The following is a 26,576-nucleotide window of genomic DNA, read 5'->3' as shown; positions in this document are numbered from 1 at the left end:
ACTAAACAGTTTTATTGAAATGTAAAATGCAGAAGTTTTCTGTGAGGGTTAGGTTTAGGGTAGGTTAGTTTAGGGATAGAATATAAAGTTTGTACAGTATAAAACCATTATGTCTATGGAAAGTCCCATAAACATGGAACACAACATGTGTGTGTGTGTGTGTGTGTGTGTGTGTGTCTCACTTTGGGGGACCAAATGTCCCCATAAGGATAGTAAAACCCAAAGTTTTTGACAATGTGAGGACAATTTGTCCCCATGAGGAAAACAGCTTATAAATCATACTAATTTATGTTTTTTGAAAATGTAAAAATACAGAAGGTTTTCAGTTAGGGTTAGGGGATATAATATAAAGTTTGTACAGTATAAAAACCGAAAGTCCCCATAAAACATGGAAACTCAACGTGCGTGCGTGTGTGTGTGTGTTCTTTTGTGCACGTGTCCGAGGACTTTAAGCATTTGTGCTCATCTGAAGGATTGGATAATCCTGAACACTTAATATTCTGTATTGTGTAGTCAAATCCATTCATTTCCAATGGCTGCTCATTTTCGTGTGTGTGTGTGTGTGTGTGTGTGTGTGTGTTTCAGATACCACATGTGAACAAAATCAAGGAATTTTATTCCAGTTGGATTAAGTAAAACATTTTTTAAAGTAATCTGGGTCAAAATGACAAGAAGGTTTAAGAAAATATTCATTTAAAAAATTAACAGGGCCTAAACAATGCAGTTCAGGAGCTATTTATTTTAAAAGTATAATATTCAACAAAACCAAAGCTGAAGTAAACTTAAAAGGGGTCATGTCATGAGGAATCAAATCTTAGTTGTTTATTTTGACATATAAGATGTCATTCTACTATAAAAACATACTGTAAATTCCAGAACTCAAAACTTAATCCCCAATGCAATAAAAACATTTATTGAAACCAACTGCTAAAATGCTTCATTCTCTACTCCTGCGAATTCCCTACGTCACTTGGGGTACTCATTAATTCAAGACAGCCTCTACAGCAACACAACATCAACGCCTATATTAAAATCATTGCACCTATATCCCCGCCAACTGATGCTCACTTGGCTCATAAACAGAGACAGCGAGAAGGGCAAATAGCCTACTGTCTGTGGCCTCACAGCTCCTGAACATGAAAGGGGACCCATCTGGCCTTTTTTGGATTATTTTTGTATACAAACATGTACTACACAGACATCTTTGACTGTTGTCATCTCTCTGGCATGCTTTTAAAAAATGCTGTATCAAGTTTCAACTCTGAAGAGAATATGAGTTTCATCAGATGCTGTGGCTCCTGATGTTTTGTTGCTTAAACTGCTCAACAAACTGCCTATCAGCGCTATTTTTGTATGTAAATGCACTAGATGGAGGTCTTTGACTGCTTTTCGGCGATGTGCACCTCAGTGCAGGATAATAAACTAGATGTGTGCATCTTGTGAAGCAGTAATAAAACGAGTCTTTGCCAAGGAATTGTCACTGAATATGGGGGAGTTAAAAACACTATTGGACACGATCAAAAACGTAAAAAGTTCCATTCATTAATATTTCAAATGTCATGATTGTTTATGATGCTGGCACGCTGTCTACACCGGGTGCGTCCATTGTCACGACTCAACGGCTTGAGGCTGTCTACATCAGGCATGTCGACACAATCTTTCTGAAACATTTCTTTGTGTTGTTGGCAGTATTAGTGCCAGTGCAATATGGAACGGGACACCTGTTTGTTTACTGTTGGAGTGAAGCGCCACAACTGACGCTTCCATGGTAGACAGCATCATTGATTATAGGGTCCGATGTGTGAACATTTGTGCTTGAGATGAACGTGTAATATATTTGGCTGCAATGCGTTGGATGTACGGTATGCTTAAACCACGAAAAGAACATTTCTAATGTTTTGGAGCTAGTTTATTCTCTTCCAATTGAGTCTCAAAAATGACTGAATTTGAGGGACTGCATGCTGTTAGCCAATCATAACAGAGGGTGTTTAAGTTGAAATTTAAAGGAGCTGTGGCAAAAATCGCACTTTTCTGCAAGATGTTCAGAGACAGGGTGGTAAATTATCATATATTACAAAAATAGGACTGTTGTGGTTGGGGTAGAAAACTTTACTACCATTATTTGTGGACCTCAGGAAAGATAATGAAACTATATAAAAGAGCAGTTCATGACCCCTTTACTAAAAGTACAAGACTGATATTGGGACATTGAGATTAATTTAAATCAATCATAAAACTGTGAACTGTATAGCAGAATAATAACTTTTGGTTGTCAATAAGCATCTTTTGACTGCTTTTTGACTACTTCACCTTGGAAACTATAATAGCCTCTGTGGGTCTCTTCTGGTAATGTATTGACTTCTATTGGTGGCATTTATGTCTAGTGAAGACCATTAGGTACCAGTACATATCTGAAATTGAACTACAAACCAGCAAATCCTAATGGAATACAGCCCCAAACACACTACATGCTTAATGGTATTTTTAATGGAAACCATTAGAATTTTCCTGTTTACTGGATGCCATTTTTTATTCCCCTTGGACATGAAATGCTAATTTAGTCATATATGGCAGTTTTAATCTGTTGTTGTAGTCAATATGTTTGCCATAGCTCCCAAAGAGTTCTGCACATCTGTCCATATTGTTCTAATAGTCCTGATCTTCACCCAGTGCTCTTGGTTGATCTATGTTTATAATGATAATAAACCACATATGATGGATTTCAATGGATAACAAGTTAATTCTATAATGAAGATCAATATATATTCATACTTTAATTATTCCACAAAGCTTTTATTGCATTTTAATCATAAATTGGCACAAAGCACAAAGCAATAAATGGTAAGAGAAAGTCTTGGACACTGATAACCTAGCGGCATGAATACAGCATCATTCAAATGAAAGTTTTTAGTTATCAGTGCCTTTGTAGAAATTCACTGATACAGTCAGACATGATTAATTTAATCAGTGAGTGAAAATGTCCAATAATAAGGAGTAAAACTTTCTTAACAAGGAAAAATTAGAGTGCACCTTTAACTTAGGTACATGCTAAATGTTTCTGAGCAAGTAAATAAACTCTTGTTTAGGACAGTGTTCACAAGAATGTAAGAGGGGTTCCCAATTGGCCATCTCCTAGGTACTTTTCAAGGAAAGAGCGTATGTCTGGACTGAATAGATTTGTATGATAATCCCTGGAATCTTTAACAGAATCAGGTTTCAGGTTGTTTTTGCACATGTCCTTCACTCCCCAGCTCACAACACCAACCTGTCAAAGATGACTCATGTATTAACAATAAACTCTGAAATTAGAAATTGATAAATATTCATACCTATGAAAACTGTACACGTTTTCATAGGTGATAAAACTGGCTCTATTGCAGAATTGTCTGTTAAAAATGAGTTGTGATCAAACATGATCTCAAGTGAAGAAATTATGCAAAATCTCACCTGGATCATTCGAGTACTCGGAAGCACAAAAACAGCCCCCCCAGAGTCACCTGTTACAAAATGGCATGCAGACACAATAAGTGGTCTCAAATAGATGCTTGACTAAATTCATACATTAATGATAAAGTAGAATTTTATCAGTGAAGCTTATGACATTTTATCATACCATTATACTGTAGTAAGTCCAAACATGTTAGATAAGAGACATTCTTGAAAAATCAAACATACCTTTGCAGGCAATATCATCTGTGGTTGGTTCAGTACCACCACTACACAGGAAATTATCTGTAACAATATCCTTTGCATTTGTAGCATTGATGTTTTTTGCTTTTTTTGCATCTTCAACACAATCATCCCGCTGAAAAAAGCACAAATCAACTTGAGACAAGAGAAGTTTATATAAATTGAAGCAATTTTGAGTAAAGCAAGTTTTAAGTTAAGGGTTTTGTTAGTGTTTTATAGTTCTTTTAAAATTAAATAATGTGGCCTTATGATCAGCACAAGTTAAAGTCAATCATTAAATGCTATTATGTAAGATCTATTAATACTATGATAGGAGTTTTAAAACTCCTGATATGACATCTAGTAATACCTACAGTAAATATTACATTATCTTTCATTTCTAATTAAAAACAATTCATGTCTGACAAAGGTCAAGATTGAAGCAATGTTACATATTACCCATTTCCCCTGCTTGATTTTGATGTCCTTTCTCTCAATTTGTCTATTCACGTCAGACATGAAAGAAGCACTCACAGCTTCTGAAGACATTAGTACTTCCTCTGTAACAACAGAGTAAAAATGTAAATGATTTATGCATTTTAGTAACAATGCACAAGACTAATATATCAATAAAATGCACATTTTGTACTGTAACATTGGTTTTAATGTGGATGCCTTGAAAGCACCCTTTGGTGTCTGCGTTCCTTTGTGTATTAAGTACTTGAAAGTGCTTTTAAAAAATATTCACCTTTTTCCACATTTTATATTATGTGTGTGTTATAGCATAGAAACAGGATGTGTTTTAAGTAATAGTATCATACAAAATAAAATAATAAAACATAATCACTGAATGTTTCCCCCATTTGGAGAAAGATTCTGTTGTATCTTTATGGTACATTTAAAGGTGGGGTATGTGATTTTCTTTTTTGACCATTTTTTCAAAATAACTTGAAATCCTATTCCTAACCCACTTACTGGCTGTAAATTAGAAGCACTGAAATGAAAATTAAGCAATTTAATCATCTGTGGAACGGGCAGGACTCGAAAAACTCCAGCCGATCATTTTCAAGACCATCTAGAATCATTGGACAGAAAATGTGTCAATCAAACGGTCGTACCATGCCCCCCTCCCCCCACCACCCTGGCGCGCGTGTCCCGTTCGTCATCAGCTGCTTTCAGATGGAGCGGCATTTACTACACAGAGCTGTAGTTCATCACTGACAAGCTGGGCAATTTACCCTTCATTATCACGGCCCAGCTTGTTAGTGAACTACGGCTCTGTGTAGTATACGCCGCTCCATCTGAAAGCAGCTGATGGCGATTTACTAATCAATTAATGCACTTTATGTTATGTGCTTTACTGACGAGATGCGCATAACAATCTCATCTGATAACGTTATATCGGTCAGCCCTATATTTAGCCATAAACTTCGGTGACAGCCAGGACGTCCAATATATTTTTATATATTTTATATATATTTATACAATATATATTTACATTTCAAAAACATCAATTTTCTAACAATACTAATGATTTATGTGACTGTTGAATGTTAATAATATCTGGTGCAACTTACCGCTGAATGTTGTGCCATGTTGACGGTCTTAGCAGGTAAATGGTGACGTCATGCAGAAACTCCAACCTATGCTAGCCTGGCTCGCTCTCTTGCATCTGAATTTTCGCTCGTGCATGATTGCGCGTCCATGTTTTTCGAATGGGTGGAGTCAGGGCCAGCGTTGGAGGAGAGAAGGTAGGACCTTATGAGTTGTGTATTTTCAAAATCTGCCGGCCGTTTTGCAAATCACATACCCCACCTTTAAAGAGCGAAAACTCAGATGCGCGAGAGCGAGCCAGGCTAGCATAGGTTGGAGTTTCTGCATGACGTCACCATTTACCTGCTAAGACCGTCAACATGGCACAACATTCAGCGGTAAGTTGCACCAGATATTATTAACATTCAACAGTTAAAAACATTCTGTTTTTTTGTGAGTTTTTCTTGTTTGTCTTTCTGTTCCCCCCCTTGTGGGAGTTTTGGTTTTTACTTTTGTTTTTGTAAATAAAGCCCTTTTCCTTGCCTCCCTGCATTTGAGCCTGGCCTTGCTCTCTCTATTATCCTGACAATCCCAGTGAGAAGACCATTTCTAGACTATCTACTAAAGTTGCTTTAAACCAAAAAGATGATCATACTAGAGTGGAACAATTAAAGCACATAAGTGTGATTAATGACCAATGATGGGTAAATTAGTCAACAAATGTAATCCACTACAAATTAGTTATCTAAAATTGTAATCTGATTACATTCTTGATTACTAATTACTTTACGTTTCTTAAACTTTTTTCCTCATTATAGGGCCTTCAGCTGTTGCAGAAACTTTAAGTAATTTAATTGAAAGTCAGTAACTGAAATCTTATAAGAATTTAAAATGTAATGCATTACACTTCTTTAAAAAAATAGTACATTAACAAATTACTTTGTAATCAGATTACACACAACACTGTTAATTACATAGTTCCCAACTAACTTTATAGAGGTATGTAACTCACCATGTTTTTTGCATGTGCTTTGACTGTCTGAAAGTTTTAGAGCACCACTGGTTTCCTTGGTGCAGGGGATGCAGATTGGTCTGTACAGATAAACAGGATATTCTGTCAATAATTATGCAATTTTAATCTTTTCAGTGTAAAATTACATGACAAGTTGACAAGCTGTGTTCCTCACCGAAGATCAATACCCATCATGACGGGGTCCTGCAACTGAATAAGAGCTATATCAAACTCGTAATATTCTGGTATTCCCAAGTGCTCTTTGGCTTTGACGTTATAGAGAGGATGAGGTATGTATTGTTTAACTTTTTTTTCTAAGGGGAGGAAAGGAGAGGCTGTTGATAAGATTTATACCATCATAAATGTGTCAACAACTAATTATGAATCATTTGGTTAGACATAACATTACCGTTTGAACCTGATTCCATCTCAATTTTTACCCTGTCAGGTGTGTCCTGAAACCTGAAGCAATGAGCCGCAGTCAAGATAAAGCTTGAGGTGACTAATGAGCCCATGCAATTTGACATTGTTCCATCATCACGCTGTAAAAACATCATAAAAGAGACTCCTTAAAATTCATGATAATATAAATATTTAACATAACTGTTCAAAAGACTTCTGCTTGACATAAAGAATGTTTACATTCACATTAGTCTTTTGTAATATTCACTATTACTTTCAAGGTTTAGTTCACCCAAAAATAAAAATTCTCACTATTCACTTTCATTGTATCTTTTTTTATATATACATATATATATATATATACAATGAAAGTGAGGTTAACATTCTGTATAACAAGTCCTTTTGTGTTCCACAAATGAAAGTACATCATATGATTCTGGAACAATATTAGAGTGTGGAAATGATGACAGAATTTTCATTTTTAGGAGGACTAATGCATTTCTTTAACAAACTGTAAAGTTTTAGTGTGATGAAACAAAGCCATTATTTTGTCCTGTTTTTATACGAAAATAAATACTTACAGTCACTGTGATCTTTACCAACCAGGGGTATTGCCTACGATCATGAGCTTGATTGCCATCACTGTAATCTCTGTGAAGTCCACACAATGACACACTGGTGCCCTCATCTTTTCAAGGAGGCAGAACAATACACAGGAGAGAGTAAGGACAAATTGAGAAAGGTGATCAGTACTTTATAAGAATGTAGTGACTACATTTTGACACTGAGGTAATTATGAATGACATTAATTATCTGTATTGTTATATTTCTACCATTTTTACCCAGCCTCCACCAATTACACAAACATAAATTGAAAGGGACATAATGAATTACCAATCATGCTGTCAAACGTTTCCTCCAAAGATTCCAAATCCTTAAGCTTGAAAAAAAACTTTTCATTTCCCCTGTCAGTCTTTAAATCATTTATGTCCTCAGAATTCACCTCATCACCCATTCCAAACACATACATGTCTGTAATAAAAAGTATCAGCAATAATGTGACATTAATAGGACATTTTTTTGGCATGTTTATTTGATACAATGCTATTGTTTCTGTGTGCATGGTGGAAACAGTCAATAGTTAAATATTCATTTCACAGATGTCTTAACCAGGCCTAGGATATTGTGCAAAATGCATGTTCCTACTCACCAAGTTTTTCATCCCGTGAAGCATCATTATTCATCACAAGATCTTTGATCTGATCCACCTTAGGTTTGGGAACACCGCCCATGTTGGCTAGACCTAAGATGCGGAATAAGTCAAAATACAGTGAATATTTGGCAAATAACATGTATAAAATTTTAGAGTGTTTACCATCTTTTCAAATCAATGAATTGATTGATTGATTTTTATTTATTTATTACATTTAGGACAATGGCCCATGAATAGGTTCACTGACAACCACTTTGCAATCATTCAAGTAAAAATATTGTTATTTTATTTTAAAGGGATAGTTCACCCAAAAATTTAAATGATGTCATAATTTATTCACCCTTATGCAGTTCCAAACCCATATGCCTTTCTTTCTTCTGTGGAACACAAAAGGAGATTCACTCTTCATTGTTTGGGGGAGGGGGGCCCAAACATACTCTACATAAGTACGTGAACACAGATGCATCTTGCTATGCAAGTTCGATTTCACATGTCATTGCGTTCTGAAATGTGTCAGAGCGCACTTCACAACCCCAACGCAAGTGCGCGTTGCATTCTCAGCATTGCCGCAAGGGCCACTATAACGAGATTAGTGTGAACAGTCTGCTTCTAGGGTTAGTTTTCTCTTTCAACTAAACTACTGTCATGGTGGAGCAACAGTTTATTATTGCTGAGCAAGTAAGTCTAAGTCAGTATTTTTATAGCAACTTGCCTGATTAATGGCACATCCAGTTTAATGGGACAGACGTTTGACGGTAACTCTATCGCCCCCTTGAGTATTGTGTTCACGTACTTGCGTAGAGAAGGTTTCAGCCTTAAGAGTTCTGTTTAATATCTAATTTTGTGTTCTAAAAAGGAAGTCATACGTGTTTGCACCAACAAGAGGTTGAATAAATGATTTGTCCCTTTAAGTTCCAAAGCAATATTGCACATAAACACTGCTATCATTCAGTCAATACCATCAGTGAACATGATGATGATGTGTTGGGTCTGAGTGAAGTTTTTATCGTTGATCTTCTCTATTCTCATACTCTCTAAAATGCTCCCGTATGCTTGGGCAAGGTTTGTCCCTGACCGATCACCTTTACCTGTTAGTCACAAAAACATCAGAATATTAAACGTGTCATTAAGGACATGTTATCAAACATATTATTCTCAGATTGTCCATTAATGAAGAAAAAAATGTGCCTCTGTTGTGTTTTTGCTATAATAGTGATATTTAAATATGTTGATGGTGCACTCTAATCAGTCTAAATCAGGGGTTTTCAAACTTTTCGATGATGATTCCCTTTATATCCCTAAAAAAAAAAAAAAAAAATTATATATGATTTCTTTCAAATGGTCCACAGACCCCCTAGCACCCCATAGGGACCCCAGTTTGAAAACCACTAGTCTAAATAACTTAGTTTAGTGCATATATAAACAAAATACTTACTGTCATATCTATAATTCTTCAGATTTTCAAGAGCAACGGATAGGGTATTTTCTGGATCCCTCTTGAAGTCCCTTACTGAGACTATCCTTTTAACCGCGGTGGCAAAAATCATGATCTCATAGTTTGGGGAGACATCATAATAACTGATCTGTTGGTAAAGAACAAGTTCAATCTATGTTGCTTAGGTCCAGGTATAGTTTCATTTACATGACATACATTACTATAATAAGAATAAAGTATATAATATACTGTATAATATTAGATTAAGAGTAGTTTAAACACATACATTTTTACTTGTGATATGCAAGGGAAATGTACTAATGGGACATAAAATATATGATTTGGCTTAAATATCAAAGAATGAACATACACAATGTGGTGAAAATGTGGTGAAAATAGGAGAAAGGCTTACTAGTGCCCAAAGCTAAATTGATATACCTTGTTTATGAGTTGAATGATGATACGTTTTGCTTTTTCGAAGTCTTCTTCGTCTATGCTGTCAGATACATCTAGGCCAATGTATATATCCAGTTTTCCACCCTTATGCAATTGTATTTTCTTTCCGTGCTGTTCTGAAGAAACATGAAATAGGTTTCCTGCAAAGTGTTGCCAAAATCTCCCCACTATATGACAAAAAAAGTTTACACAATCTTGCAGAGGAAGAAGAGATTGAGAGTTGCACAACACTACCTGTTTGCGTTTCTTCATATTGTTGAGAAATCCCTAGATTTGTCTTTAGAGAACTGCTGAAAGCATCTGCTGCTTCCTCTGGAGTGTCATATGTGAAAGCAGCTGCATTTACACAACAATATCATTAGAGTCCATGCAAAGCTAATTCTCAAAAATTTCACTGTCAACATAATATAGGAAAGCCCATGCTTAGAAGATGCACCTCCTGTGTAATTGGTCACAAAACAGGAAGGAAGAAGGTTTACCGTAACATTCTGGCTCTGTCCCTGTCCACTGACCATCCTCCCGACAGACTCGCTCTTTAGAACCAATCAGGACCAATTTTTCTTCACAGCGGTACGTGACTTTTTCATCAATATTAAATATGTTCCCTGTCTTTCTAGTACCTGCGGGAGTGCCTGGATCAGGACAGTGATCAGCTGTGAAAAAGAGGAACAGCAAATAATTGGCATGATATTGCCAGTCTCAGACTCAATCTCAGACTTCTCTCTTGCCAATTTGTGACTGAATTTTTGCTTATGCTTCTAAAGGGGCTGACATATTAAGACATTTCTTGAATTTGTTTTGCCATGCTTTGATGGTTTTATGAAGTAAATGTCAAAAGACATATGTGAGGGACATAATTATTAATTGTTTCTTCTTTATTTAAAATGCCAAATTTGATGTAGATATTTTATTGCAATTGCTGATCTAGATGTCAATAGATTTTGTAAAATTTAATTCCTGGTATCATGCTTTTAAGTTGATCATTTTACTTTAACTGCATGTCAGTATTGTGTACTGACATGTACACAATACTGGTCACTCTATATACTGGGTATACTTATATTTGTTGTACTGTATATCTGTAGCAATGTAAAAATATTGTCAGGTTACCTAAAAGAATATGCTTCACTTGGTAAAATCTAAATAAACTGGTTTTACTCAATTAAAAAATTATTAATTCACCTGGCAAATTAGTTTACGCCAACAAAAGATATTGATATGGTTAATACCAAATACAAATAGCGCCTTGACATATGTAGATATGACAACAGGAAAAGCAGTGAGCTTTAGAAAGCAACTTAAAATTGAGGAATACAGCTTATGCGATTCCAGTGCTGTAAAAAAAGTTTCACAATTGCTCAGATTCAGAGAGAGAGAGAGAGAGAGAGAGAGAGAAATCTTAAGATTAAGAAATGTATATTTTTTTCTCACATACAGTTTCTACCACAGATTGCTGTGCCTCCACTCCACTTCCCATTAGGCTGACAAACACGGGACACCGAGCCACGGAATGTGTATCCGGAATGACAAGTGTAGTTGACTGTGTCATTTATATAATAACTCAGTTGAAAAGGATACATCTCTCCGTTTTCAAAACCACGAGGATCAGGGCATGTAATCTCTAAGATGCAAGTAGACACAGGGAGTAGTCATACAATTTGTAAAATGTGGTTGTGCCTTATTATGAATAATAATTTTACATTAACAGAAGGGTTTATGTAATAACACTGATATCTTAAAGGAATAATTCACTCAAAAATTTTAATTCTGTCATGTCGTTCCAAATATGTAAACACAATGAAAAAAGAAGAATATCCCGGTCCGTCTTTTCAATACAACGGCAGTTGATAGGGACTTGTTTTAAAGCTTTAAAAAAATTACCCAATTACACCATATTGCACGGTTTTAATGAGAACCAACCCGAAATGCAAGTTATTTTCCAGCGATATGAGATCATGAGTGCTATTAGAGGCTACTTCTATAGAGAATACAGTTTAATTTTTATGATATTTTTGGGTTGTTGTTAAAACTTCAAAGCAGTATTCATTGAGACATCTCCTTTTGTGTTCTTCATAATATAAAATGTGTTTGGAACGACATGAAGCTGATTCAATTATGACAGATCTTTATTTTTTTGATCAACTATTTATTAAAAAATTGCTTACTCTTGCACACTGGCAGTCTTCTTGTGGGCACTGGGTTCCATTTTCCACTTTTACAATGACGTGTTTTTACAGTTGGGTAAGAGCCTTCTGGACAAGTGTATTTTAGAACACTCTCATCAGAACTGGTCTTTGAGATAACAAATGTCCCTCCAGTTATTCTCAGATTCTCACTGGGGCATGAACTGGAGGATTGAGCACCTAGAAGGATTAGAGAGGGCCAAATGAAAGTGAGATGTTGAAACAAGAGTACACTGTAAAGAATACTCAACATAAAACATGTTATGTTGAGACATGTTAAGTATTTTGTGACTGATGTACTCACATATGTAAATGTAAACATGGAAATTGAATTTCATTGCAGTAGAAAAGTCACTTATTCTGCATTTATCTACTACAGGACTGTGATTCCAAATATTACTGAATGTTTAGATTGATACATGTTTTGATTAAACATAACATCACACACTAATAATTTAAGGCATTTAATTTAATGCATCCCTTGTTGAAAAAAACAATTAGTTCAAATCAGCAATCAGTTAAGAAAAAAAAACATTACTTTATTCTAAGAAAGCCAGTGCAAGAAGACCTACCGGAAATGAGAAAACAAAGTATTGCAAGCATGAATAGATTGAGCCATGATTCATGCGCCATTGTGTTCTTTTCAGGTCCACACAATAAATGAAATAAATACGGAGGAAAGCCACAGGCATATTTATACAGCAAAGCAAGAAAGAGGAAGTTGATCTATCTTCTGAAATAAGAAACCAGGAAGTAACAAGTCATTATCAAAGTTTCTGTGATGGCTTTGAGATTTTTACATTTTATGACTGTGTTCTTGATACGCTGACATTAATGATAAGTGGGTTAACTGATCCTCATGTGAAAAGTAATGTAGTGTTTTATGTTGTTATCTGTAAGATGAAACACTATGCCAGCAGTGTTTTAAAATTGTTCAAATGCAGAGGTCTGCTACTCTAAACTGTTTTTGATATTTCTTCGCACCTAGTGTTATATCATCGATTTCTTTCTATATATATATATATATAATGAATATTACAAAAGCATTATCTAGAAATATTCTTTAATGTTCATTCTGAAAAGCAGGTTGTGGCCAATGGGTGTTGGCCGAAAACGCGAGTTCTGCTGGTGGTCAAACGGGTCAAGTGTTGCAACATTCTTCATTGCATGTTTTCCTCAAAATATCCATACTTCTCTTTTAATATTTCAACAGTACCATCATTATATGCAGTGCAGGAGATGTACTAAAAGGTTTTTAAATGATTCCCACAGGTGAACACTGAAACATTTATAACAGAATGCCTTCTTCAATTATGATATTACTCCAAAACAAATAAAGACCCTTTGCAGTTTCAAAGTTATTTGAATTTAATGTATTTGTAGAACACTTTTCCCCAAAGCAACATTAATAACATTTTTCACTTCACATTATTTTATATGCTTTTAAAAATACATTCTGTTCCAAAGCAGCTTCATAAAAAAACAGTCCCTTACAAACCCCACAAATAGCAAGTCAAAGATGACAGTCAGGAAACTCTATATTTTGAAATTTAAGTTAATGAGGAAGAAACCTTGGGAGAAAACATGACTTAGCTGGGGAAGTACTACTTCTTGGGCTTGCACATATTTAAAAATGTTTTAGAGAATAGTGCCTTATGAGTTCCCATGAGTTTTCTAAAAGAAAATGTAACAATGAAAAAGATATTGAAGTTGATGAGGGAGAAACCTTTAAAGGAACCATGGTTGAGCTGGAGAGGCACTTTCCACATTTAAATAAATAGAGGTAGATCAAATGAAACATATTCAGAATGTTGGCAAGTCAAAATGACTTTAACCATGAAGCAATTTTAGTTTAATCTATATTCAAATTAAATTAAACAATTAAATACTACATCAAATATAAAGTAATTACCCAAAGCAAAAGATGAGACCTTATGGAGACTAGATCAGCATCACCTTTAAATCATAAGTGTTTTACAATAAACCCACAGTATAATTGGCTAATGGCAGGGGGGTAGGGTGGGGGGAGACATAATATATTTGCATGCTAAGGCTAAAAAGGTCTGAGAATGGACTTGTGAACTGGTGGTCATGCCCCTATCTCTTATTTTGTTTACAAGTCACACATGAGTCTGCATGCACACTATGCTGGCTTGCATTGCAAAGTGTTGCATACTAAACCACATATGGAAAGAGCTAGATGCATTCAAATCACTCTTCAGATATCTAGACATTATGCTGACTACATATCAAAGAAGACTTTTTTGTAGATTATACTTCTATGTTCTCAGATCCACATTGATTATATCCACATAATATGGCTTGTTGCAATGGCTCATGAGACATGTGAGAGCTAAAGTGAATTTAAAATCACTACTGTAAAACCTGTAATACTTGTTGAGGCGGCAATTTTTTATTTTGAAATCAGCCAGAGTAGTGATGGGAATATTGGATTAATTTACACACAGGGATATTTGAATCTCATTCAGCAAAATTACTTTGAAGAATCTTTAATTCTTTAAAGTCATTTTGTTCATTTGAAAAAGCAGGGAGTGGAGAAGGGATGCTAGGGATGTTAAATTTTTAATGGCCAAATTGCCCAAACACTTCCACTTCTGTAGACTTTTCTAATTTCTAATTAGGAAATCATAATAATACGGCTAAAAATAAATTATAGCAAACAGAAATTATTAGTTCACCACTCAACTGGGTCTTCTGCCTAAGTCTCTTGTTCAGATGTCACATGATGTGACCACCGCATAGGCTCTACAAGAAACAGAAATGATTAGTTCACCTCCTGACTGGGTCTTTGGATATGAGTCTTTCGTTCACTTGTCAGGTAAAAGCTGCATAGGCTCACAATTCAAAAATTATAAATGTTGTGCATGCACGGCCATGACAAAATGAATGAATCACAGTCTGAGACTACTCGTTTTTGTTGAGTCATAATAAAGATTTGTTCAAAATTAACGAATCGATTATGAATGATTCATCACGAAGCGGGAGTTAATTTGACAGATACTGTCCGGCTGTTAATGACCCAAATTTCAGCCATGTCACTCTATGCAGCTTTAACAGGTAAAGATTGGGCAAGGAGGAGGCAGGAACTGGCTGAACACTCAACATAAAGTTGTTAAACATAAACTTAAAACAACATAAAGCCAACAAAGACACACATGCAATGCGTCCGCATGCGTCTCTCTCTCTCTCTCTCTCTCTCTCTCTCTCTCTCTCTCTCTCTCTCTCTCTCTCTGATGTCTCAGTCTCCCCTTTATCCCATTCACTGTTGCCAACTACTTTCAATGGAAAGTAGCTAAAGCCTGCTCGATGTCATGCGCTAATTACCATATTCGTGATGTGATTGCATCGTATTTGCATTCTGCCTTGTGTCAGCAGGTGTCAGTTTGCTTCTCTCCTTCTCTCTGTGCTCACATACTGTATTTTAATACAGCTGAATACCCAATAAAGCTGTTCTCATTTACATATTTTTTCTGTTTCTGTTGTCAGAAAATGGAACAAGTATGAAATGGTGACTGAAATGTGGCCCATTAAGACTACATGTTAACCAGCAGTCACTTCCAAGCCATTTCCAAGCTGCTGCTCTGCACTGTTAAAATTCTGATGTTAGAACCGCAATGTCATCATGGTCAAAATCACCATACACATAAGTTAAAGACAACAGCTGTGCTGTGATTTCAGCTATATGTATTTACATGTAAAACGTTCACTCAGAGAGAAAGTTAGAAGCGACAATGTCTTTTCTTATTTTTTTCTCACACAGCGCACAGCTTCCTGTTAGCTATTTTTTTATATGTGTGTAATGTATATGTATTGTGTGTATAAGTTTAATAAAGTTTATTATTATGTGTTTGAATAAAGTACCAATCTGAATTCAGGGAGTTCAGAAATGGGAATGAACTAAACTCATGCGATAGTGAGTGATAAGACATAGATAAGCACATGAGAAGAATTAAAATAAAATTAAACTGTCAAATTAAATTGTTTAAATAAAAAAAAAAAAAGGAGCCAACAATACAGATTAGTGACTGGTCCTGGTCAACATTGTTTGCACATGCGCAGCTCATTCACATCTATGTCAGCTGCAGTGCGGTTAACTGAATGTGCTGCTCCTCTCTCTGCCAATCACTGAACAGAGTAGATGCAGAGAGAGATGTTTCTGCGGCAGAAAACAAAGGGGACTAAATAAAAAAATACAAAATCTCATTGATACAAATTCTGTTATGAATGCAGACGGAGGCAGACAAGGGATGAGGATCCAAATGCGGGTTTATTGACACGAATGGAAACAAACAGACATGAACAAACAAAACTACCACGATGGGCAAAGTGAAAACAAAACACGAAAACACAGGAACTGGGAACACGGGAACACAGGCATGGGAGCGAACATCAACAACATTCAACGAACGACCAGGTAATGGAGGAACAGGCAGGGTTTATATACACACAAGGGCAGGATGATTACCAATGATAAACAGGTGCGAACAATGACACATTTGAACATGGTGACGGTGACACGGAACACGCGGAACAGACAACCAGGGATCGTGACATAACCCCCCCTCAAAGGATCGGATTCCAGACGATCCAAAACAAAACATACAAAAAACAAAACAGAATCGTCCAAGGAATGAGGGGGGGGACTGGCAGACCACGGAGAGCACACGGGGACACCAGACAATCCAAGGGGGGACAAGGGGCAGATAGGCAGACGAAGGGGGCACAGAGGGCAGACGGGCAGTCCAAGGGGGCACAAGGGGCAGACAGACAGTCCAAGGGGGCACAGAGGGCAGGCAAGCAGTCCACGGGGGCACAAGGGGCAGGCGAGCAGTCCACGGGGGCACAAGGGGCAGACAGACAGTCCAAGGGGAGCACAAGATGGGGACTGGGTCAGGTGGCCTGGGAGCTGGCCACAGGACAGGGACAGGTTCAGGGGGCCTGGGAGGCGGCCCAAGGACAGGGACAGGTTCAGGAGGCTGAACCGTGGGAGGCGGAGCCGTTGCAGGCGGAGCCGTGGGAGGAGGCGCCGTAGGAGGCTCTAGAGGCGGAGACCAGGAAGGCTCAGGAGGTGGAGCCGAGGAAGGCTCAGGCAGCGGAGCCGAGGAAGGTGGCGCCGTAGGAGGCTCTAGAGGCGGAGACCTGGAAGGCTCTGGAGGTGGAGCCGAGGGAGGCTCAGGAGACGGAGCCGAGGGAGGTGGCGCCGTAGGAGGTTTCAGAGGCGAAGACCTGGTAGGCTCTGGGGTCTCTGGGGGAAGAGCCGTAGGAGGCTCGGGAGGCGGAGCTGTGGGAGGCTCAGGAGGCGGGGCCGTAGGAGGCTCGGGAGGCAGGGCCGTAGGAGGCTCGGGAGGCGGAGCCCTAGGAGGCTCGGGAGGCGGAGCCCTAGGAGGCTCGGGAGGCGGAGCCCTAGGAGGCTCTGGAGTCTCTGGGAGCAGAGCTGTAGGAGGCTCGGGAGGCGGAGCCGTAGGAGGCTCTGGAGGTGGAGCCGTAGGAGGCTCGGGGAGAAGGGCCGTGGAAGACTCGAGAGGCTCTGGGGCGGAGCCCTGGCAGGCTCGAGAGGCTTGAGGGGCGGGGCCCTGGAAGGCATGAGAGGCTTGAGGGGCGGAGCCCTAGAAGACTCGAGTGACTTGAGGGGCGGAGCCCTGGGAGGCTCGAGAGACTTGAGAGGCGGAGCCCTGGGAGGCTCGAGAGGCTCGAGAGGCGGAGCCCTGGGAGGCTCGAGAGACTTGAGAGGCGAAGCACTGGGTGGCTCGAGAGGCTCGAGAGGCGGAGCCCTGGAAGGCTCGAGAGGCGGAGCCCTGGGAGGCTCAAGAGACTTGAGAGGCGGAGCCCTGGGAGGCTCGAGAGGAGGAGCCCTGGAAGGCTCGAGGGACTTGAGAGGCGGAGCCCTGGAAGACTCGGGAGGAGGAGCCCTGGAAGACTCCAGAGACTTGAGAGGCGGAGCCCTGGGAGGCTCGAGAGGAGGAGCCCTGGAAGGCTCGAGAGACTTGAGAGGCGGAGCCCTAGAAGACTCGAGTGACTTGAGGGGCGGAGCCCTGTAAGGCTCGAGAGGCTTGAGGGGCGGAGCCCTAGAAGACTAGAGTGACTTGAGGGGCGGAGCCCTGGGAGGCTCGAGAGACTTGAGAGGCGGAGCCCTGGGAGGCTCGAGAGGCGGTGGCTCTTGGACGGTCATGGCTACTGGCGCTGGCTCTTGGACGGTCATGGCTACAGGTGCTGGCTCCGGGACGGTCGAGGCTACAGGCGCTGGCTCCGGGACGGTCGAGGCTACAGGCGCTGGCTCAGGGACGGTCGAGACTACAGGCGCTGGCTCAGGGACGGTCGAGGCTCGCTGACCGGGGCAGGCGTAGGCGCTGGCTCGCTGACCGGGGCAGGCGTGAACTGGGGAGCGGAAGCCTTTCTTCTCCTCCTCCTCCGGGCGGACGAAGCTGGCAGCATTGGCTCCTTGACCAAGGCAGGCATGAAGGTTGGCTCGCTGGCAGACGTGAAGGGACGAACCACGGGCGAATGGAGGGTTACCACTGTGGGAGGAGCTACGGGGTCCTCCTCGACGACGGCCACAGTGAACGAGGAACCGCAGGCCAGCAGAGTCTCCTCCACGAATGCGTGGAGTGTCCAGCCGCGCGTTGCCGGTGGCAACCGCTCCTTGAGCGCACTGTTCAGGTTCGCCCGGAAAAACACAACCAGGGAGGAGTCAGGGAAGTTGGTGGCACCCGCAATCACGAGAAAATCGCGGATGTGGTCTTCCACCGGACGGTTTCCCTGCATTAGGCTGAGCTGCTGACAACTCACTTTTAGAACCGCTGGATCCATGTTTGGTCGTTCGTTCTGTTATGAATGCGGACGGAGGCAGACAAGGGATGAGGATCCAAATGCGGGTTTATTGACACGAATGGAAACAAACAGACATGAACAAACAAAACTACCACGATGGGCAAAATGAAAACAAAACACGAAAACACAGGAACTGGGAACACGGGAACACAGGCATGGGAGCAAACATCAACAACATTCAACGAACGACCAGGTAATGGAGGAACGGGCAGGGTTTATATACACACAAGGGCAGGATGATTACCAACGATAAACAGGTGCGAACAATGGAACATGGTGACGGTGACACGGAACACGCGGAACAGACAACCAGGGATCGTGACAAATACAATAATGATTTCAATAGTAATATGTAAACATTTTTACATCTCTAAAGTTGTTCATATGTAAAATTATTAAGTTTTAGATGTTGTAGATACATAAATATTGTACATTTCGGTGTCTGTGCAAACGTAAGAAAATGTAGGTTCACTAAAACCACACTTTATGTAAGAATACATGAAAAATCTCAAGAGATCACATTGATATCAGACATTGGTTTTGGCCGATGTTGGATGAGAGACTTTGTTGCAGATGGGGTTCTGGAAATGATGAGGCTTTGAGACCTTGATGGGCTTGAAAGGAAATGAGGGGGGGTCTCTTTAATTGTGTCACGATCCCCTGTTGTCTGCCCCGTGTTTCACTTGTCAACTGTCATAAACTACACTTCCCATAATTCCCGGCCCTCATCACTGCCAGCACTCAGTCATTGTTCTCACCTGTATGTCGTTTAGTCCTCATTATCCCTCTGTATTTAAACCCTGTTGTTTCTCCTTTCGTAGTCGGTCGTGGAATGTGGATGTCTGGAAGTTGTTTTGCCCAGTTTGCCCAGTTTGCCCAGTTTGCCCAGTTTGCCCAGTTTGCCCAGTTTGCCAATGTTACCTTTGCCCACCGTGGATGTTGTACTCTTTGGATGTTTTCGTGTTTTGTTTTTGTTTTTCCCATCGTGGACGTTTCCTTTGTTCCAGTCTTGTTTGTTTTCACCTTTGTCAATAAAAACCCGCACTTAGATCCTCACCCCTCGTCTACCTTCTCCTGCTTTCGTAACAAATTGAGGGACTAGACCAGTAGAAGTATTATGTAGTCAATATAGACCATCAAATAAAAACCTCTCACACTTGAACAGTTGCTGGCAGGTACATTGGACACAGGTACTAGTAGAGAGAAAAGCCAAGACTCACGGTCATAAGACTGAAACGTTGCCCTTTTAATAAATAAAGTTGATGCAGACTGATCAGACTGAATTTTGCTGCTGAACAGAACCGACTGGATCCAGCACTATTCTTGCTTCGTGTTGGACTCCACTGCTACATGTCGCTGAATTATGATAACTAAATGCAGCCGGTGCCAGCCAAACATCACTTCAGTCTATTGTGATGGACTTCAGAGGATGAACTGATGCCAACTCCAACCATAAGACATGGGATACTTCATATGCCATTGTCTGAACCTTGGATTTAGGATGGATCACACCGAACCTCACCGAAATGACCGGCCAGGTTGAACTGCGATGCACCTCACTGATCTCTGTCTGCATCACCTCAATAAATTGATGGACTACACTCTCGAAATGGAATACATAGACTAACAATTGCCAACAAAAGCCTTCATCAGCCAATTAACAAGGACAATTGCATCTATGTGAACTTCTGCAGTTAAGCTCAAAGACATTAATCATTAATCTTACAGTTCATACAAAATTTTTGTTTAAACATTGTCCCTTAACACGTACTGAGTTTTCAGCTTGCTCACTGGGGTTATGAATACAATTATTATACAATTACTTATTTTTAAACACGATTCACAATCGTATTTTTTCTTATTACACAATGATGACTCATTATAGATATTACAGTTTTATCTTCTGTTAAAGCTGCTTTGAAATTATGTGTGAAAGGTGCTATACAAATAAAATTGACTTGACTTGACCATAGGAACTTTTCCCGGTGGGCTGGCTGCGAAACGGGGCCTAACGGGCTGTGATAAGCTGAAACAGGCCGCTGCGTTAAGCAGAACGGGCCACGACTGGCTGAAGAGGGCCGCAAAATGCCGATGCAATATGCTGAAGGGGAATCTACAGAAAAGTACAGCAACTTCAAGTGCTTCCAAACCCTCTAGTACCACTAGCAGCTTAAACAGATGTTTCTATAAAAAAGTGTACCATCAAAACCGCTATGTTGAAACATATTTTGTTGCAATCATACAACACTTCCACAATTGTAACATGGCTCTACCAACCAAGCAGATTTTTTCATGTTACTGTGAATGAAGAACTAAAATTTGTGATAGACTATATTTATGACATAGGGAAGAACAGGGAAGTTGTCACAAAAGCTGTTTCTCAGTGACCTTACTGACCAATTCAAAGACCTCAAAATATAATAATTAATATTTTTTGTGAATTCTATCCTCTAAACAAAAATTCCAATGTCAGCAAATGTTTGCTATAGCTGTTGGGTAAACAAGGGAACAAGGGAAGATGAGATCAGATTCTCATCTTCAAATGCCTGTGTTGCATATCCAGGTAAAGCCTTTTAAGAAATCTCACCAGTGATGCGAATAAAATTGTGGAAACAGCTCACTCTTATTGTTCCCTGTTGAAATAATTTAAATCTACTACATGTCATTCTATCACAGAATCTCTTAAATGTTGTCTTTTGCTGATAGTCTGTCACTACCTTTAATTTGCTCTTCAGTTCGTCACATACCATCAGGATATATGATAGATATTGTAGATTAAATACAGTATGGTATTTCTTTGGTTCAATATGTGTCACAACTTGTTAAAGGGAACTAAAACTTCTCTCAGCTTCAGCAGAGGCAATAGGGATGACCAGTAGCAACCTCACCAGGGCTTCAACATATTTAAACAGGCCCTTGACCTCCTCTGGCATTTGTCTTAGGATTTCTGCATTCTCTGCAGAGGACTTGAATGAGTATTTTAAATAAAACATGGGCCCTCAATCTTGAGAGCACCCATGTTTAACTCAGGATTACAAAGAATTCATCAGCTTTGTATCTACCGAGTCCAAGAACTGAAAGAACTGTGCTCTGATGTATTCACATGGTGATTTTACTAAATACATGTCTGTTCCACCACCGAGGCCTCTGGGGGCTTTCGGACGGGAGGCATTTCTATTTACTCATTTTCCAAAGAGGTCAACATCTTTGCTGCCTCTTCAAATTTGGCTTGATACATGTCATCATTTTTTTTTGCTGAAGTGTACTTTGTAAGCATTTCACATCAGCACGCTTTCCCCCAACTGGTTGTGCCCTGTGTTGGAGTAATGTATTCAAGCATTCCAGCTCTCTCATAACCTTAGATGCTAGCAAAAGGCCTAAGACGGTCTTCTCTTGGCTAAAATTTTAGAAGAGGAAAAGCTTCACCTCTCTTCGCCTGCTAGAGGCCCAAAGTGCGGGAGGGATGGATGTTGTGTATTTAGAAAATTATGAAAATTATAAAAGGAATGAAAAATATAATGTAACCAAATTTACAATTTCCTTACTTATAATAATAATATCATTAAAACTAGAATGTACATTTCCTGAAGAAAATGTGAGTGGTGCTTGCTGTGGCAAAACTCGTCAAATAGAATTTTATAACTGCTGAGATATGTGTTTTTTTACTTGGTTGCTAGGGTACCCCCATCTGGTTGCTAGGCAGTTACCATAGTGATATTTATCAAGTCTCCTTGCTATCCTGAGTAAAATCAGTCAACCCGGAAGTGTCTACGATGTTCTGATCCAGAGATATTTGATTTGTTACTTGGTTGCTAGGGTAACCCCTCCTTGTTGCTAGGCAGTTACCATAGTGATTCTAATCAAGTGTCCTTGCCATCCTGATTGAAATAAACCAACCCAGAATTCTCTATGTTTTTCTGATGCAGAGATATGTGATTTGTTACTCGGTTGCTAGGGTAACCCCATCTGGTTGCTAGGAAGTTACCATAGTGATACTTATCAAGTCTCCTTGCCATCCTGATTGAAATAAATCAACCCAGAAGTCTCTACGATTTTCTGGTGCAGAGATATGTGATTTGTTACCCGGTTGCTAGGGTACCCCATCTGGTTGCTAGGCAGTTACTATAGTGATAATTATCAAGTCTCCTTGCCATCCTGATTGAAATAAATCAACTCAGAAGTCTCTTCAATTTTCTGGTGCAGAGATATGTGATTTGTTACTCGGCTGCTAGGGTAACCCCATGTGGTTGCTAAGCAGTTACCATAGTGATACTTATCAAGTGTCCTTGCCATCCTGATTGAAATAAACCAACCCAGAAGTCTCTACGTTTTTCTGATGCAGAGATATGTGATTTGTTACTCGGGTGCTAGGGTAACCCCATCTGGTTGCTAGGCAGTTACCATAGTGATACTTATCAAGTCTCCTTGCCATCCGGATTGAAATGAATCAACCCAGAAGTCTCTACCATTTTCTGGTGCAGAGACATGTGATTTGTTACCCGGTTGCTAGGGTACCCCCATCTGGTTTCTAGGCAGTTACCATAGTGATACTTATCAAGTCTCCTTGCCATCCTGATTGAAATAAATCAACCCAGAAGTCTCTTCGATTTTCTGGTGCAGAGATATGTGATTTGTTACTCGGTTGCTAGGGTAACCCCATGTGGTTGCTAGACAGTTACCATAGTGATACTTATCAAGTGTCCTTGCCATCCTGATTGAAATAAACAAACCCAGAAGTTGCTACGTTTTTCTGATGCAGAGATATTTGATTTGCTACTCGGTTGCTAGGGTAACCCCATCTGGTTGCTAGGCAGTTACCATAGTGATATTTATCAAGTCTCTTTGCCATCCGGATTGAAATGAATCAACCCAGAAGTCTTTACGATTTTCTGGTGCAGAGATATGTGATTTGTTGCCTGGTTGCTAGGGTACCCCATCTGGTTGCTAGGCAGTTACCATAGTGATACTTATCAAGTGTCCTTGCCATCCTGATTGAAATAAATCAACCTAGAAGTCTCTATGATTTTCTGGTGCAGAGATATAGTTATTGATAAACGGTTGCTAGGGTACTCTGTTTAGTTGCTAGGGAGTGGCTTGGTAGCTGCCAATCATGAATCTCCAAAGGCTGCTTGTCAGTATGAATGATATAAACCAACTCCCATGCCTCTGTGACATTCAGAACGGAAGATATCCCTCTATGGATTTTGGTTGCTAAGGTGCTCGACAATGGTTTCTAGGGAGGGGCTAGGAAGTGTTGAGGTGATTCGTGATTGGCTGTTTGCTGCCCAGAGTCAAACGAGACCACCCTTGTGTTTCTATGACACTTCTATCCGGAGATATCCCTTTGAACTTTTTCATTAGAAGTCTATGGGAGTTGTTGCTAAGGTGCTCTAAATGGTTGCTAGGGCGTGGCTTGATAGCTTCACAATGATCCTGAGAGACTGATTGGTCATCTGAGTAAAATGAGCCCGCCCCCTTGTCTCTATGACACTGTGATCAAGAGCTATGTTCAATACAAAATCCCTATGCAATTTCATTTCATGGGCCGTCCTACACCATTGTAAGTCAATGGAGCAACTTTGGGCAGCTTCTGCCCCCCAGGGGTGCAACTTTTACCCCATATTGAGGTATGCTCTTACAGAGCCTGCCAGCCTCTTCAAATGTGGCAAATGACACGTTTCTGCGAAATTCTCGCTCGGAGCTCTGACTCGTCAAAGTTTGTCGCAATGTTAAGTCTATGGGATTTTTTCGGCCGCTTTTTTGCCCCTGGGGCAAATACCGTACCCCCGATCGCTTATAAAAGTCATAGCACACCTCTCCTCAATAGGCTGCATAATTTGACGCCTCACTCAGGATTATAATAATAATAATAAGTATGGCGAATAACAATAGTGATGCCTTGCCTTTGGCAAGCACCACTAAAAATACCAGGTATCCATTGTAAAAAAAAAAAAAAAAACATTCATAATTTAACCACTTTTACTGTGTGAATATCTCTGACTAAACACTGGGTGAAATATTTAATTTTGCCTTGTTTAATTCAATTAACATGAATGAGTTAGTTGATAACAGTTTTGTTTAATAAGCTCCACAAGGAATTTTGTAATTTTGGCATGTTGCATTGCTCATAATGGAAAGGTTGAGAAATACTAAAGGTGAATAACTCCAACAAAAAAAATATGGATGAGGTAGATAGGGCATAATGTGATATGCATTTAATGGTTAAGGAAATAAAAAAAAATGTTTTTAATGTGCTACTAAATCTGGAGAATTTTCTGCTATTTTCATATATTCATTAGGTAAAGAACATAGAGAAGAAAAAGAGCAGAGTGAAGAGACAGCAGGTAAATGCTGAGTAGAGATTTCAGGTAAGAAAGTACCTAGAAAAACTAAAAATCAACTACAATTCTTCGAGGAATAGCTATGTTACGTTCCTGTGTTGTCTGCCCTCTGTTCTCTGTTTCACTATCACTTTGATTTCACGTTTCCTTGTTGTCCGCTCTGTGTTTTCCTTTTCACCCGTCACCGATCCCGCTCCATGTCACGTTTTCCCTGTTGTCCGCCCTGAGTCTCACTGTCCGTGTGTTAAACTACATTTCCCACATTCCCGGCCTCCCCCACTGCCTGCACTCATCATTGTTTTCACCTGTGTCTCGTTCAGTCTCCACTTTGTCTGTGTATTTAAACCTTGGTTCTTTGTTTACTCTCTGTCGGTCGTTGTTTGGTAATGTTTCGTTTCTTGCATGTCGTCTAGCCTGGTCCGTGTTCCCTACCCGAGTTCAGAGTTTGTTGAGTTTGTTTCATCGTGTTTATTTCTGTCTCGTTGTGTATCAGTTTCCAGTTTTCCCCTCGTGGACTTTTCTTTGTGTTTACCTTTTGTTTCTTATTTGTTTATTCTTAATAAAATACCGCATTTGGATCCGCACCTCTGTCTGTCCTGTCCTGCTTCCACACCCAGCATAACAAGCTACTGTCTCAACCTGACTAGGGTTGCAGCGGTATACCGGTTTCACGGTATACCACGGTTTGAAAATTGAATGTTATCATACCATGTACATTTGCTTATCTACGGTATTGAAAAAATGCAACCAGACCGAGAATCTCACATCGTCAACTTGCGTCACACACACACAAACATGCAGCAGAGAAAATGTCATAGAGAAGTGAGGCGAGGGGGTCTGACATGATTGTGTGTGTGTGTGTGTGTGTGTTTGTGCGAATTAAAGCAGTGTTTCTCAACTGGTTTATTTGGACTGGGTCGCTGACAGCAGGGAAAGAGCAATGCCATGGTTCTCCCATTGAAGATATTTCGGCGGCCGCACAAGTGATCGACTATTTAGGACTGCCGAGGCAGATTTAATGATAATCTCGCAAACAGTTGAAGACTTTTCATCTGCACTTTCACGAGTGTAACAAGCTCACGCTAATGAGCTGCCCTTCTCTCTGGCGCGTGCGTTCAACAACTGGGCTTCCCTCGATATTGCGGAGCGCAGACATCAAAACTGTGACCAGTTTCAATTCTAGTGAGAGTTTTCTAGTTTTCTACCTTTCAACAGCAGCCCTGACATGCCAAACAGCACTGAGGAGGAAAAGAGCAACACTATGCTATGCGCCAAAAAAAGATTTTACATGAGTAAAAGTAACTAGACCTCATTTTATATCAACAGTGGCAGTTGTAGTTAAAGTTTCAAGATGAGTTTCAGCTAATATTTATTTTTCATAAATACTGTAATTTATTATTATTATTACTATTATTTAAGACTAGCACACTGACCTAACCATGGTACTGAGGAGCCTTTCCTTCTGTGTAATATGTGTATAAAT

The 26,576-nt window shown here is 39.7% G+C and overlaps 1 protein-coding gene across 1 annotated transcript in view; it reads right to left on the bottom strand.

Annotated features, from left to right (window-relative positions):
• Positions 1-2,758: 2,758 nt before the first annotated feature.
• LOC127627937 (complement factor B-like) overlaps positions 2,759-26,576 on the bottom strand; it is a 45,051-nt gene continuing 21,233 nt past the window's right edge. The window contains exons 17-27 of the mRNA XM_052104560.1: positions 8,789-8,911; positions 7,827-7,919; positions 7,511-7,648; positions 7,198-7,304; positions 6,624-6,756; positions 6,390-6,528; positions 6,215-6,294; positions 4,129-4,229; positions 3,676-3,805; positions 3,448-3,497; positions 2,759-3,265 (exon numbers count right to left, since the gene is read on the bottom strand). Coding sequence (XP_051960520.1) covers positions 3,095-3,265; positions 3,448-3,497; positions 3,676-3,805; positions 4,129-4,229; positions 6,215-6,294; positions 6,390-6,528; positions 6,624-6,756; positions 7,198-7,304; positions 7,511-7,648; positions 7,827-7,919; positions 8,789-8,911 — 1,265 coding nt within the window. The 3' untranslated portion in view covers positions 2,759-3,094. The remainder of the gene's footprint in view (positions 3,266-3,447; positions 3,498-3,675; positions 3,806-4,128; positions 4,230-6,214; positions 6,295-6,389; positions 6,529-6,623; positions 6,757-7,197; positions 7,305-7,510; positions 7,649-7,826; positions 7,920-8,788; positions 8,912-26,576) is intronic.

This window comes from Xyrauchen texanus, chromosome 34 (assembly GCF_025860055.1).
Source record: "Xyrauchen texanus isolate HMW12.3.18 chromosome 34, RBS_HiC_50CHRs, whole genome shotgun sequence".
Taxonomy (NCBI): domain Eukaryota; kingdom Metazoa; phylum Chordata; class Actinopteri; order Cypriniformes; family Catostomidae; genus Xyrauchen; species Xyrauchen texanus.
This window is presented reverse-complemented; position numbering and strand designations above follow the sequence as displayed.